This window comes from Dermochelys coriacea, chromosome 17 (assembly GCF_009764565.3).
Source record: "Dermochelys coriacea isolate rDerCor1 chromosome 17, rDerCor1.pri.v4, whole genome shotgun sequence".
NCBI classification, from domain to species: domain Eukaryota; kingdom Metazoa; phylum Chordata; order Testudines; family Dermochelyidae; genus Dermochelys; species Dermochelys coriacea.
Genome location: NC_050084.1, coordinates 20,362,554 through 20,378,307, shown reverse-complemented (window position 1 = coordinate 20,378,307; position 15,754 = coordinate 20,362,554). Strand labels below are relative to the sequence as shown.

The 15,754-nt window shown below is 48.9% G+C and overlaps 1 protein-coding gene across 14 annotated transcripts in view; it reads left to right on the top strand.

Moving 5' to 3' along the window:
- The window catches only part of AP2B1 (adaptor related protein complex 2 subunit beta 1), a 100,701-nt gene that overhangs the window by 64,990 nt on the left and 19,957 nt on the right, over positions 1–15,754 (top strand). For 13 of the 14 annotated variants that reach the window (XM_043499704.1, XM_038376000.2, XM_038375995.2 and 10 more), the window contains one exon: positions 3,147–3,276. In XM_043499704.1, coding sequence (XP_043355639.1) covers positions 3,147–3,276 — 130 coding nt within the window. Of the gene's footprint in view, positions 1–170; positions 1,882–3,146; positions 3,277–15,754 lie in introns of those variants that run through there. The other variant, XM_043499706.1, reaches the window with a different exon arrangement.

The following is a 15,754-nucleotide window of genomic DNA, read 5'->3' as shown; positions in this document are numbered from 1 at the left end:
TTTAAAGACCCAAACAGGCCCCGATGTACATGTATATTTCAGTCCTGAGAGTGAATGTTTAATATGATGTGCTGACAAGTTCTGGCTATGGGTTGTATGAAATACAACTGAAAATATCATAGATTGATTGATGCATCCTTGGTGTTTTTAATACAATCTGCTCTCTACAGGCTGCCCTGCCCTGGTGAGCAAGCGAGCATATGGTCCCCTCTTTCTTCTAGTGCTGAAGCTGCAGTTTTCCCTTTTTACATTTCAGTGATGTTTTGAAACAGCCCCTGGATTAGTAAGGCTGAAGCGTGTTTTTATAGCTGGTAAAGCCTTAGCCAAGTGCGGCTAAGCTGACAGGCTGCTGAGTCAGCAGATGTAACCGTCCCCAGTGAGTCGACGAATGACTGCATTTCCAAATTGAGTTGGGAGGGAACGCAGCATCCACACAAGACCTAAACTGTCTGGAAACGCAGGTCTTTTTAAATAGTTATTTAAGTGAACAAATATTGTCAGTGAACAAATCACCGGGTGAAATAGCTTATGGTAAGCACAGTGGGTAGCGAAATCACTTTGCTGGAAGGAGCTGCCACTTGTGTAGTAGAATGTCTAGAGCGTACAGATCTCTTTGTGAGGGCAGGTTTGTGAACAGCAAAGTGCCCTGTTAGTGGAATCCCCGCTCTTGTCTCTTTCACATTTGTACCTGCCTTAGTCAGAGAGAGGGTACGTGGAGTGGTCTGCCATCGCTTACGCTGAGTGATGTGTCATGGGAACACTGAGTCACTGTCAAGATTGTAAAGGCCCATTCTGATTAAAGTGCTCTCATTCCAGCATGCAGATTCCTCATTTCTTAAGAGCGGCCTTCTAGAGGAAGGGAAAAATCGCTGCCAAGATGCACTGGAATCCTCTCTCCCTTGCGGCAATCATGGCCTTGTCTACACTGGTGGTGGCATGTAGGGTACATGTAGCTACACACTGCAGTGAAAAGCAGGCTGCATCCCCACTGCGATGTGTAACTACCTTTCAGGCTCCAGCTGTGGGGAGCTGCCAGAGCCATTCCCTCCCGACGGAGATATTCCCTGCTGCCTCCACCTGCCGGAGACTTTACCTGCTGCCAGAGCCTCCCACTGTATAAAGCCCTGTTTAAACGCACTTTGGTATTACACTCCCCTGGAAGATGTTCGGACATAGGTAGTGTGTATTTCGTGAGGCACAGTGGACCAGCATGTACTGCTTTTGCAGCAGATCGACTTGTATTCCTTAAATTAGGTGTGGATTCTCTGGCCAATCCAAACAATTCCGCTTCCTTATTGGTCCAGTGCAGCTGGAAATTGGTTTTGGTGGTCTCACCCTCTCCTTCCCATCAGAATCCCAAGCGGTCTCCCCTCCTATCTCAGCTGACTCCCTGTGCCTTTGGAAATGCCACACTTGGCCCACCCCAACCCTCCTAAAGTTCCCCTCCTCCGCCAGTCACTGACTTTCAGATTTTGGGTGATGCGGGTATGTCTGTCTGGACTCTGGAGCACTGTGTAATTTGAAGCTTGGGATGAAGATGGTCAGCAGAGAGGCAGCCAGACTAGTGGGATCAACTGTGTGGGTAGAGATTCAAGAACAGTTCTTCAGGACAGCATGGCCACAGAGGGGGCAGCCAGGTTAAAAGGTTCCATGCAAGAAGCGTCTGGTCAGGAAGACTGTGGTGGGTGCCAGTGAGGGGAATGAGCTTTCTCCCCTCCCTGCTCTTGCTGCTGTTTTTTCTTTCTTCCCATTTCCTCCTTGTTCCCAGCTATCTTGATTGCCCTTTCTGTTTCAATATACATCGTGTGGCCTGTTCCCCTGCCGTTGAGCCATAGCAGTGATACAAGTCCTGTGAGCAGGAAGATTCTCTTCCCCACACACAGTACCACAGCATTTATTTTTTAATTTACAATGCATCCATCGGAGCTCTGGGTGCTTGTTATCCCTTCAACAAGCGTGTGTCAGCCAATGCAAAGAGAACTCCGAGCTTTTCTAGTGCACCCATCACCATGGTCTCTTCCCCACTTGGCAGGGAAATGCAGCCCACCTTTCCCTCAAAGGAAGGCCCAAGAGTAGATCACCAAGGCTTACATACCCTGTTACATACCCTGAAGGTCAGATAAACTGGGAAAGCAAAGTTAGGATAGAAGGTCCCTTGCTGAGAATATCCTACCTCCAGCTCCCTGGAGTTCAAATTCAAGGAGCATTTGCTTAGATGCCCCAGCTGATCTGAACTGCTGAGACGAGTACATAAGGAGAGACCTGGTCACTAACATAACCAGTCTCAATCCAATCTAACATCTTGAATTGCACTTGCGAACAAGCCATTGCAGAGTATGGAGGTGAAACGTGTACCATATAAACCCTGCCACTAAGTAGGACACGTGGGGTTAAAATGTGTCTGAGCCGGAGTGGGATGAGTGAGTGTAAATCCCATCTGCTTTGGCCGTGTGCTTCCCCAGTTAGGGTATAAAGTAAATCAGAGAACCAGCACCCATCCAAAACCAGCCACCTGGCAGTGCTGAGAACTGCCTTGCTTTGTAGCAGTACTGGTGCAAACTGCTGATTCCTCTTTGGTTAGAAGTTTCATGGATGTCCTCTCCCTGCGCTGTACTAGTTCTTGCATCTCTGTCCTTTGCTCCTAGCTTTGACACAAGGTCCACAGCTGCCTGTCTGCCTACTTCTCTGGTGAAAGTGAAGTGTGTTTGTCCCAGGGCGTGAGCCTTCCTTCCAGCCCTTCTGAATTCACGTGCTAGTGAGCTGTTCCTTGCAGGGCAGGCCGCTACTCAGCAATTAGACTGGCCCCATGGGAGAGAGAATGGAAATGTTGCCAGCAGATAATCTCTCTTGGCTAGGGTGGGCCTGTTTTCAGGGAGACAACGAGACTCAAGTCCATGTGCATTGTCCTATTTCAAGAAACCACCTTGATGCCAATTGTTACCCATTTCCCTCTCCCCTAAATCACAGTGGGGCACATCTCAGGAAAGGCAGTAAGCTAGGCCAGCCCACGCTAAAATGGAGAGCAGAGAGAACCTTTGGGACATCAGTCCCTGACCCCCTTCTCTTTAAAATAAGTGACTACGTCGCATATAGGGCTCTCAGAAATTCAGCGCTGTGTGAACACCCTCTGGCTTTCTCTTGCCCAGCTTTGGAGTTATCCCCAGCACTCCTCTGGCCATTCATACTCCGCTGATGCCAAACCAAAGCATTGACGTCTCCCTTCCCCTCAACACCTTGGGACCTGTCATGAAAATGGAGCCTCTCAACAACCTCCAGGTAAGGAGCATCTGATGCTGCATTGGGGGCTCACACCTCAGTTGTCTTCCTCCCGCTTCTACTGGAGGCCCTCTTTTGGGGCTCCTCGACCTAGGAATCCGGAAGTTCACTGAAATGCTGAGCAATGGCTTCTCAGGGGCGGGCAGTGTGGCCTTCTGGCCAGAAATCTGTTGGAAATGGTGGGGAGGGGGGGTTTGTAGCACTCTAGGGGTGATCTAGGTCCCCTCTCATCGGAAAGATCCTGAAGTACTTTGCAAACCTAATCTGACATGCAGTGCAGCCACCTCTTGGGTGGAACATGGCCAAGAGCGTACAGCTAGGCTGCACGGTGTAGGACAGAGGCGAAGATGATTCCTTGGTTAATTGGAACTGTACGGGGGAGGCAGAATGTAGTTACCAGAGCCAGGCTTTGCCCTGGGAACTGGGCTAGTCACTCTCAAGGCTTGTATTTAACACCTTCTCCAAAGGCTGTGTGCTCTTCTGATTATATGGAGTTAAAACATGTTCCTCTGTGATATTTTAATACCCCTTCCTCCCAGCACCTTTATAGCAGGAAAACATAACCCTTTTAACCTCGGATCCAAGCCACACTGCGTGAGAACATCTGCCCTCTGTCACGTCTGGTGTGGGGTTGTGGCCTCTGTAAAGTGGCGGCTTGTGGTGAATGATGAACACAGGAGCTCCTGAACAAAACTGGGGAAGTTGGCCAGTGAAGCATGGAAGTTCTGCAGAGCCCAGATGCCATGCGGAGTTACTGTACAGTACTGAAAAGTCATGTGCACTAGACAGTTGTGCAAGGCTATGCAGATTATCCGATGAATGAGGGAGGCTGGGTTTGCTATCTTTCCTCCTCCGAAAGGGGAATACCCATCTTGTTTAATCTCCCCCAAGGAGTGACTCCCTTGTGTTGTATCTGTTCGTATTGGCAGTAAATAAGCCGGCCCTCTTGGAGCTGCGTGAATACAGCAGATTCAGATGCGCTCCAGACAACATGCATATGGAGCTAGTTGAGAGGGCAGGGTGGGGATTTGCTAGGCTTGCCAAGAGCCAGGCTGTAAAGGAGAGGCAGAGCCACGAACATCTGGAGATGATGTCTTAACGTGAAAGAATAAAGGAACCCACAGGAAAGATGGCTGCTGCTGAAGTGATTAAATATTTATCTAGCACTGCTAGTTTTAAGTGGTGCTTCCTCATTGGTACTTTCTCTGCCCCAAAGAGCTATGGTCCAGAAAACAGAGGGTATGGGGTTGTTAAAGTTAAATTAATGAAGCTGTTTTGTATATTTCCTTTCTTCGGCCCTTACTTCTCAGTGTAATACAGGGGTTGGTAAAGCAATTCTCCCTCCAGGGGGCCTCACAGCATCCCTTAGTGCAGCTTGGGGTCAGATATTTCAGTGGAGATTCTGGGGTCTTGGCACTGCTAGGTTTATCTATGTTGCATTCACCTCACCTGTCAGGCAGATGCAGCTGTCAAACAGAATGGAGTTTTGCCCCATTGCCAGAGTCTGCAGTAGCTCCCTGTTTCCTGGAAGCTGACTGGTTAGTGGTTCCCCAGTGCGTCTCCTGGGTAGAGACTTCTCGTATCCCAGTAGATGCAAATAATCAGTTTCACAGCGCACACATCTCAGTGACTTGATCTGGGGCTGGGGAGATTGGGATGAAGTGGGTCTGAATATATATATATATCCCATTGGTTTGGTCTCCATTTGCATTAGGGGCCCAGACAGAGTGGAGCACTTCCCATGTAGAGAGAATACTTACTCCCTCCAGGGTTTAAAAAAAAAACGCAATGATTAAATTGTAACTTTCATCTGCCTGAACAACAGTTTCCTTCTCTTGACTGTTCCGCTCTGTAGCTTATGACTTATTAATAAGTCTTCGGGCAAACAGCTAGAAATAGCTCCACAGCTTGGTTCCTGAGGCTCCGAATTGGCATCACATCAAGAGTGATGCAATAGCTGCTTCTGGATGAGTGGAGCAGAGATGAACAGGCCCCTTACCCCACAGCCCCTTGGCAAAGTCACAGGAGTATGTGGATGAGCCGCACGGGATAGCTCTCATGTGGGGGCCTTTCCTGCTTAGAGAGAAGGAGGGCGGGGCAGGGGAGTTGCTAATGCCCTTGGAATCCATTCCACAGAGGGAGTAGGTGCAGCATTTTGCACCATGGTGTCGGAGACCCATACAGGATCACAGATTCCCCAGGACCAGGAATAGCTAGGCATGTCAAGGTGGTAATTACATCTGTTTGGTTCAGCTGTTATGAACACTAACTCATGGGGACAGAATGAGCGAGTCCTAGACCTTCCAGACATGGCTTTGGACATGAAGGGGTGTCCCATAAACCACAAACGCACACGGAAGCCACTGCTTCCATTGATCAGAAAGGAGATGAAATAGTTGGGTTACCATGAAACCTCCAAAGAGATCAGAATGCAGTTTGTTTCTAGCAGAAAATGCTACAAGAATAAAGCAGAGAGGAAACGTATGTGGAAACCTCCATCTGCCTTATTTGGAAATAAGCAGAGCATTCATAAGTGCCAGATCTGCTTGCTCGTTGACTAGCTACCTCATTGCCACACAAGTTGGCTGCCCTTTTACAATCAGGGAAGCTGCCATATGGAGTAATAGTATCTCTCTCAGCTGAGAGTTGACTCACGTTGGTAACAGAAGCCAAGTTAAAAAGTACTATTGTTACTCTCCATACAGCAGTTGAATTGATGGAGATCTGTCATTGCGCTGACAGCACCAAACTCTGGAATGGCATTCTTTGTGTTTTCCCCCAGAAATAACGACTTTTAAAACATCCTACAGAAATCACTTGGATAGTAGCCTTACTGAGAGAGCAATTTATAGCAAAATATAGACACTTTTGTATTTCTCTACACCTATTTTCATTGAATAAAGAAAACTCTCAGTAAGTTGAGTGCGCTATTGCATGTGATTTTCTGTGCATGGAATTGTTAGGAGTGCCATGTACAGGATTTGTTTGAACTTTAAGGCCCTTAATTTCATTTTTTTATTCTCCGTTTTTGTTGCAGTAACAGAAAAATAAGTCCTCAGGCAACCAAACTCATCTCTAAATTCCCATGGCATGTGAACTAAAAACTTCAAACACTAGTGGTTCATTCTGCAGGCAACAATTTCAGAAGTAATGAGTTTGTCCTGTTCATGTTGTAATTTTATTAGAATGTCGTCTTCTTCACTACATGCAGTTTAATTTTTACCTCTTTCCTAATCAGCGAAAGTGATCAAAACACTTAACACATTAACAAAAACCAACATATTAGAGAAGGGAGAACTAAATGTTAAGAGATCTAGTTATGCAGGATGCAGTCAGGGTCCACACATGGCATTAACAGCCTTCCAGACTGTGTTTACCAATAGTCCTGCCGTGTATGATAAAGGATAGCACCCTCCTTCCCTCCTCACTTTCAACCTTATATTGAAAATGATTGCATTCTGCTGATGGGAACAGGCAGCCAAGTTCATCAGCCATTGTGGCAAAGTTTGATTGACCCTTAAAGGATGAAGCCAGATGTAAATACAGAAGCATCTCGGCCCTATAGACTTAAACGGACTCCAGACCCCACTATGGTACATTGTATTTATATCCCTGTTACATTCCCCCAAAAGAGAGCTGCTCTTGAAATGATCCTTTTTAAGAGTATCTGTTGCTAAATGAGATCTTCATGACTTAGTTCTCGTTTTGTTAATATCCATCCGTGCTGGTTGCTTAGAAACATTTTCAAATTACTTACTCGGCCTTTCATAGGCCACCTGGCATTTGGCTTGATCTCACCACCGCACAGCGCTGGCTAAATCCAGTGGTATCTGCTAGGCTCTTCTAACAGTGCCCAAAGGTGCCAGTGATGAGTTGGCCTTCAGAGGCCCTGGGTTGACAGCAGGCCAATAAAATGCAGACTTGATCGGCTTCTATTTTTCTTTCCCCACCTTGGAGCAAGGTGTGGAACCCAAGTGGCAGTTGCATCTCCCCTGGAGATCGCTGGGGCAGTTGCTTTTTCGAGTCTCAGTGCACATGGGATACGGTAGTAGTTCTGCAATGAGAGCCTGTGGTGGTTAAAAAAAAAATAAATCCATTAATCCTCTCCAGACCAGAGCCAGATTTGGAATAAAAAAAGCCATGCTGGAATACCTGCCGGGAACTGTCCTGTACCAAAGTGAAGCCCCAGTCCTAATACACCCCCATTCAAGGGTAGTTCAGAAATCCCCTCGATGTTGTAACTTCTGCATTATGCCGAGCAGCTGTGGGAGGAATTGCAAGTGTTGCAGTGTCCTGTCCCGATATACGGGATACTTCATGAGGTTTTTTTTATGTTCAAGACAACTGCAGCTGCTGAACCATGAAATGAGTAAATGCTTCTAAAATTCAGTGCCTTCTGTCACTTGAAAATGATGAGCTGTGTGTGGGCTGTGTCTCACTTACCATCTGACCCAGAATTCTGGGCTAGCTAAAACCAGGTATAGTCCAGAGCCTGTGTGCGCTACGAAATCCACTGTCTTGTGGCCCAGCTGTGTTAAAACCTGGGTTGTCTTTTTACTTGTGTGGGCAGAATAAAATGTTCTAACCATGTTCAGGAACCAAGTCTTAACTCTGGTCGAAATTTAGACTGCGTTTCTGTCCACAAGGGCAAGAATAAGCCATGTTATAACACTGTTTAGTCCACTGAGGGTGTTTAACAGCGAAGAACATATTTACCATTGACTGTGTAGTAGTACTTGTGAATATTTAAAATAGTTTCCCATTAGAGTTGCACCCAGATCTCATTTTACTGAGCTTTGCATCCATATTTGGCCTGGATTTATCGTTCCAAAGGAGCACTTAATCTCTGCTGGAGGGGTAACCTGAAGTACAGCTTTAGCTCATACATTGCTGTCCATTCTGAATTTCCATGCTGAATACAACCACGTTTGCCGGTTGTTCCACATAGTTCTGCCAGCACCGTAAAACTTGCTTCCTTTTAAAACTTGCAATCATGGTTGTGGCTGGCACAATTGGCTCCAATATAGACAGGGCTTTAAGGCTGCGTCTGTACTAGTAATTTTCCCAAAATTTTCCTTCTCAACCCGCAGCCTGCTCAGCTGTGTGCTAAAGGCTACAGGCTCCCAGCTGCCACCCAGCCCCATATGGCAGGGCTTGGGGTCTGGGTCCTGGCTGCTCCCTGTGGTGGGGCTCGGGGTCCGGGCAGCTGGCTGCCACACAGCAAGGTCCTGGCGGAGTCTGGGGAGTAGGGTCCTGGCTGCCCCCCACGCCGGAGGGGTCTCTGGGCAGAGGATGCTGAGCACAGGAGTTTGGGGGGTGGAGGGGAGGACACTGTGGTTCTCAACCTGCGGCCCAGCTAGCACTTTGAGAAATAGGTTGAGAACCACTGGTCTAGACAATGCAGAGGTAGTAATGATGGTGGCTAGTCTAGCCTGGTAACCCCAAAATGCTATAGTAGGGGAGAGTTTCAGAAAACTGCCAGGTCTGACTTGCTACTACATAGACCTAGAATCATAGAAGGTTAGAGTTGGAAGAAACCTCAGGAGGTCATCTAGTCCACCCCAGCTCAGCTGTGTGCTAAAGGCTACGGGCTCCCGGCTGCCACCCTGGAGATTTGCAGCTCTCTATCCCAACAGTAACTGCCTGCACTGGATGATTTAATAAGAAACAAGCTAGAACAAATCAAAGAGCCTTAATGTACCTACTTGTGCCTGGAGCATTGGGGTTCTCTTGGGATTTTAAGATTCTACATCGACCATGGATGTGTTCCATTCCTTGGCGTTACCTTCTATCAATCACCGGGGCTTGTTCAGCGCAGCTGGTGAGCTACCAGCCGAGCGCACGACTTCAATATTTTAAAATTCTTCTGACTCGGCTGGCACACATTTGTAGTGATTGTGTTGCCAATTGCTGCATTTCTTCATGGATAGTGATACTGCAAAGCACTGTGAAATGTAGAACAATTTTCAGTTGTTTCCTCCAAACTGCGTTTGCATTTGAAGAGTGTAGTGAAACCTCCCGTTCAAGGGTCAAGCGAAGGTGCAATACTCTCCTTGGAAGAAGGCTAACCTTCTAGGTAAGCCACTGGCGATCAGGAGACCTGGGTTTAGTTCCCAGCACTCCCTGTACAACCATGGGCTAATCACTTTGGGGATACTTCCCTGCCTCATGGGGATGTTGAAGATAATTTTATTAACATGTGAGGGGATCCGGTGCTGTGATAAAGGGGACCGTACAAGTACATGAAGAGAGGAGGTTATGTGGGAAGGCATTGAGTGCTTTCATAAGCAAGGAAACTGCTTTAGCCTCAGCAAACCGATTCAGTTCTGAGAGGAGAGACAGAAAAAACAAATATCTCTTCTAAGTGACTAATTGACTGAGTGTTGAGCGTGTGTTAGGTTAGTTCCATGGTGCCGGGGGGGAGGGGGCAGGTTTGGGGAATTGTTAACCCTTCTCGGAGGGTTGGAGGAGACGCTAAGACTCCCTCCTGGAAAGACATACATGAAGGTAGAGGTCCTGACAAGCACATGGTGGAGGTTCCAGGCAGGGCTCTGTGATCTTGTCACATCTCACAAGCCAAGCAGGGCTGAACCTGGTTGGAGCTTGGCAGAGAAATCTAGGGAAACCCAAACACTACAGAAAGGGGTAATGACGATCCACTAGGGGCTGACCCAGTTCCTCAGTACGTTAGGAGGCATTGTGCTGCTGGAGGGGAGTGTTCTCTGGATCAGCCTTAGTCTTGTATCCAAAATATTGACTGCTTGTGGCACTTTTTGCAAGAGATGTGTTAGCTCCTGTCTTGGCCAAATTGCAGTTGACCCCAGTGGTTTCATCTGGGTACTGTATTCTGCTCTTCCTGCCCTAAACTGTTGTCTGATGTTGTGTGCTGTTAAACAGCTGTCATGTTCCACCCCAGAACTGGCTATATTTTGGTGGTAGGTTAAACTGTCCCTTTGTGTCTATATATCTGAAAAGGAAGGACCTTTGTGGGAGAAAATTGGCAGGGCCCATCAGTAAAGATGTGCTGCTAATGCTAGTTAGCTGGATCCTTTTTTGAAGTCCTTTGTTTAGGTGGGTACCGTTCCCCACTGTTTTATAGAAGGGAAACTGAGGCACAGAGGTGGGGATTTGCTCATGGTCACAGTGGGGAGTCAGTGGTAGTTGGGAATAGAACCCAAATTCTCCCAGTACCTACCACAGATCCATGTATTGTTTTAACCACAATCAGGTATGATCTCCAGCTATGTTGAGTCAAGCAAGTAAAAAGTGCTCCCTCTTGCACTTCATTACCCTTTTTTACCTTCAGACCCAGGTCAAAACCAAACCCTGCTGCTGAGCATCAGCTTTATTTCATGCCTTGAAGAGATAGGTGCTTAATCAGTTTCATTGCCTTGGCCTTTCTAGCTCCCTACGGTGAGAGCCATAGCCCAATGAGGAGGGGAAGAAATCACCCCTGAAAGCGTCCGTTGTGGGTAGTTAACACCCAGAGCACAGACTCGAGTCTGCAGCAGGTTCCCTCAGTTTCCCAGACCTGTCCTCATTGATATGAGATGCAGCACATTTGATACAATAAAATGTGCTTTGGAAGTTACAATAGAGCCAGACGCACATGAGAGCCTAACCTTCCTTCCACTGATTTACTGTTCCCTGACATTGACGCAAACAGTATTTCAGGACATGACAGCTGCAGCCAAGGGCATGGCATCCAGCCTGGGCGCTCCGGGCACTCCAGTCTGCTGCCTGAGCTCAGGATTCCTGCTTCTAGGTAGAGCAGGCGGCAATCAGCGGCTGTCAAATGCTGTAGGATCCTGTGAACCGAACCCATCAAATAACACGAGGGGAAGTAGAGAGCATTCATGTGAAGTTTCTGGCTGCAGACGTGGTCATGGAAATAAACCGTGGCCTTGTGCTGGCAGAGGTGATGTAGGTCCTGGAAAAGAAAGTTCTCGCCTTGATGACATCGTGACTGTAAGGCGCTCTGATGCAAACTCTGGGTATATCTACGCTGCAAGGGGGAGCGTGCTTTCCGCCGTGGGTAGGCAGACCCATGCAAACACGTATCTGTCTGCTTAGGCTGGGAAGCGCAGAGCCAGCTGCAGCGAAGATGTATCCTAGGACGTAGGCAGCGGTGAGCTGGAGCCGGTTCGCACTGGGTCGCTAGAACCGGCTATTAAATTTAGAAGCCCTTTTAGAACCGGTTGTTCCGCGAGGGAGAACCGGTTCTGAAAGGGCTTCTAAATTTAACCGGCCAAAAGTGGCGCCTTAGGCACCGACTCCACGGGCGCTCCAGCCCTGGAGCACCCAAGGGGAAAATTTGGTGGGTGCAGAGCACCCACCGGCAGCTCCCTGCCCCACCCCCGTCCCCAGCTCACCTCACCTCCCCTCCGCCTCCTCCCCTGAACGTGCCGCCCCACTCTGCTTCTCCGCCCCTCACCCCAGGCTCCCCACCAATCAGCTGTTGGCGCGGGAAGCGGGGGCGGGCTGAGAAGCAGGTGGCGGCTTCGCGCTCCGGCCCAGGGAGGCGGAGGTGAGCTGGGGGGGGAGGGTCGCCCGTGCCTCAGCAGGTAACCCGGGGGGGGGGGCACAGGGGAACCGCTCCCCGTCCCAGCTCACCTCCGCCTCCCTGGGCCTGAGCAGGAAACCGCTGCCTGCTTCTCAGCCCGCCCCGGCTTCCCGCCGAACAACTGATTGGCGGGAAGGAGGGGGTCGGAAAAGCAGAGCGGGGCGGCGCATTCGGGGGCGGAGGTGGTACGGAGGTGAGCTGGGGCCAGGGATGGGGCGGGGAGCTGCCGGTGGGGGCTCTGCACCCACCAATTTTCCCCATGGGGGTTCCAGCCCTGGAGCACCCAGGGAGTTGGCGCCGAAGGTGCCACTTTTGATGTGATCAGTGGGGGGAGCGGCCACTCCCCCTGCTCCCCCCCCCAGCTACGCTTCCCCACCCCTAGGAGCCAGAGGGACCTGCCAGATGCTTCCTGGGAGCTGCCCCAGGTAAGCACCACCGGGACTCCCCACCTTGCCCCCTGGCAGGTGCCTCTGGCTCTTAGGGGTGGGGTGGGCACTCACTACGGTGGCCCACAAGACCCTCCTGCCCAGTTCTAGGGGCAGTCAGGGGACCCGGTGGGGGGTGGATGGGTCGGGGTCCTGGGGGGGCGGGCGTCAAAGAATGCGGGGGGGTTGGATGGGGCAGGAGTCCCGGGGGGCAGGGGTGGGCAACAACCCCCTCATGGGGTGAGGAGGGAACCCATTAAGATTTTTGGCAGCTCATCACTGGACATAGGTGTACAGTCCTTAATTCAGCCTTGGTATTCCCAGGGTGCGTTCTTTACTGAGTACACAGCATTACAGGGCATGGTGAGTGCTTCCACACCCATCTTTAGAGCTTCGTTTTAGTCCTAATGTAGTTTGGGTTTGATTTCGTTTTTTAAGCATTGCACACCCACGGTGTCTAAGAAATTAGCATTACACGCCCTAGAACAGCAGCTGCCAGCTGTCAGCGTTCTGATGTCCTCCTGCTGTGAAAGAGTTCAGACACAGTAAAGCAAGCAAACACGAATCCCAACGGTTTGTTTCTACAGCGGATGCTCTTTCAGGCGACAGCTCAAAGTGCCAAAGGGGCACAACTCAGCAAGCTCTGAGCAGTTGGGTGCCTGGCACAGGTTTTGCCCAGGTGAGACCTTTTCAGTGTTAGAGCATCACAGGAACGTCTGTCTGAACAAAAAGAAACGGAGTACTTGTGGCACCTTAGAGACTAACAAATTTATTTGAGCATAAGCTTTCGTGAGCTACAGCTCACTTCATCGGATGCTCACGAAAGCTTATGCTCAAATAAATTTGTTAGTCTCTAAGGTGCCACAAGTACTCAGTCTGTATTCGCAAAAAGAAACGAACACGGCTGCTACTCTGAAACCTTACTTTGTGTAATGACTCATCCACTCCCAGTCTCTATTCAAGCCTAAGTTAATTGTATCCAGTTTGCAAATTAATTCCAATTCAGCAGTCTCTCGCTGAAGTCTGTTTCTGAAGTTTTTTTGTTGAAGGATAGCCACTCTCAGGTCTGTAATCGAGTGACCGGAGAGATTGAAGTGTTCTCTGACTGGTTTTTGAATGTTATAATTCTTGATGTCTGATTTGTGTCCATTACAAACTGTCCATTTGTGTCTGAACAAATGAAACCTGTCCCCTTTGTTTTTGCAAAAGACTTTGAATTCTGCCAAACAAGAGACTATAAAGAGAAGAGAGGGTGTTTCTCCCCCCCCCCCCCCTTTCAAACCAGGTTGCAAATGGAAAGCCAGCTTCAACCAAGGTGTACCAGGCGGTCTCTCTCAGAAGAGGTTGAGGCTGAAAGCGCTAGTACATTCTTAATTACACACTACAGGCAGGCAAATTTCTCTGAAGGGTGAGCCCTATTTGGATCCACAAGCTCCTGTGGAACGTTTGTCTGGATGAGTGGGATTATTGAAGATGAATGGAAATTCCTTCTGAGTGTGTCAAGCAAAGTGCTGTTATACAAGGCTACAGGGAGGCAGCTGAATGAAGCAGGTTGTGAAGAATTTTTTGAGGTCGTTTGGGGAACTTCCTGTCGGGTGACTAGCCCATAGTCGTCCTTGCTTGTAAAAGCACCATACCTGTCAGGGGAAAACTTAGATAAAAGAGGAGTTAAGAGAACCTTTCAGAACAGAAGAAAGGAGGCTATTCTGGCCAGGAGAATTCAAGTTTTCTTGGAAGAGCTTGTAATAGTGTGTGTGATGGTATGTGTCAGACACTGCCCTGCTGAGCATATACAGCAATACGGGAGCAATGGCAGGTATGTGGGCTGTGGTCTCTGGCCCGCAGAGCCTTGTTTTTAATAACCTTCCTCCTTTGTAGATAGCCCTGCTGTCTGCAGCAAGCTGCAGCTAACCCCTGTAACTTTGCGTGGTTTGCGCAACTGACACAGAAGTGCATCAGATGCCATCTAGAGCAGGGACCAGAGATCAGAAATCCCCAGGCACTCTTGAGACCTGCTCCCAGACCAAAGGTTTGCAGTATTCTTGAAGACTGGTGCACAGCCGCATGGGGAAGCTGTTCCGTTTGTGTCTAAATGTCCTACTTGGGAAAGGTGCTGGGGTAACATCTCCAGAAATGTAAAGTTCTTGCTCCATGGAATGGGTACAGCACAAACCCTTCCCCACTCCCAATGTGTTCCTCTTAGGGCTAGCCTCTCTCTCTGGGATCAGAGAGGAGAGCAATCTGTTCTTGGGCCTCCCTCTGGTTTCTGGCCTGTGGACACTTGCCCGCTAGGCCCTGTACTGAGACTGTCAGCCTCATCTCTCGCAAACTGCCATCAGAAGGCTCCAAACCAGCTGGCTGAAGCTCAGACAAAATGACCTAGCACTCATGAAACTCCACATCACTGCTCCAGTCTCTTGAGCCACCCACAGCCTCCGAGGGAAAAGGGGGTGGGAGGGTAAGGGAGAGAGATTTTTATTGGCTATCATGGGTCCAGGCTCTGACAGATTTTTCTCTTGAAGCCTTGCCCTACAGAAGGAAGTGCCTGGTGATATGTAGCATAAACCTTGTAAAATAAACCAGGACTTATTGTGTCACAACTGGGAGCTTGAGCACTAGCAGGATTACCCCTCTCATGTCAGCGCTGCTCCGGGTTTGCAAAGGCTGCTTGTGAAGGCTGATTGCAGAGGTTTTCATTAGAGATGCTGAATGGTTTTGCAAGTGATGTCATCAGTGAACCCTGTGATGCACGCTGGGCTAGAGAGCACGCTGGGCTGCTTGTGTGTGGTGTCAGGAGGAAATGGTGCTCCAATGCACTGTGCTGCATCAGAATCATCGGGCTCAACAGAGTGCAGCAAGCACGGCTGGCTCAGTACACGTCGTCGCAGAGTTGAGAGGGAGGTCAACAGATACCTTTTTATAGCACTTGTGTAACTGCAGAAGCCAAGATCAGCATGTTAATTTGGTGTGTTCCTCTAGATCTGTGCCTGGAGGGAAAGGAAGCTCTTTCCCCGGCCCCTGTTGTAAGCTGCTGCTGTTGTATAACAGCAACAGTTAGCTACAAAAACTAATGAATCTCTGTTACTGTAGAATAAACACTGCTGTTAATCATAGAAATCAGAGCTAGGGAAGATAGAGTCCCCCTGCCATGCAGCATTGCTCACTATAGTACGTCTTACTAGTGCAGAGTCAAGACCAATTTAAAATGCCTCGAGCATTGGAGCGGCCCTATTCCTCAGGAGATTAACATGCCGCTTAATAGATTTCACTGTCGTTTTCCCAGACATTTAGCCAAACTTTTTCCAGCTTCGGTTCAATCCCATTACTCCCTAGTTTATACCCAGTGTTACCCCCATTTCCCTCCTGGCTGGCTACACTCTTCCTGTATTTATAGACACCTCTCTCCCCTCCCACCCCCCAGATCGTTTAGCCAAACCTCACATGTTTAGCTTGGATAAGTCGTTCCTTCCAGTCCCAGTTAATTTGCACC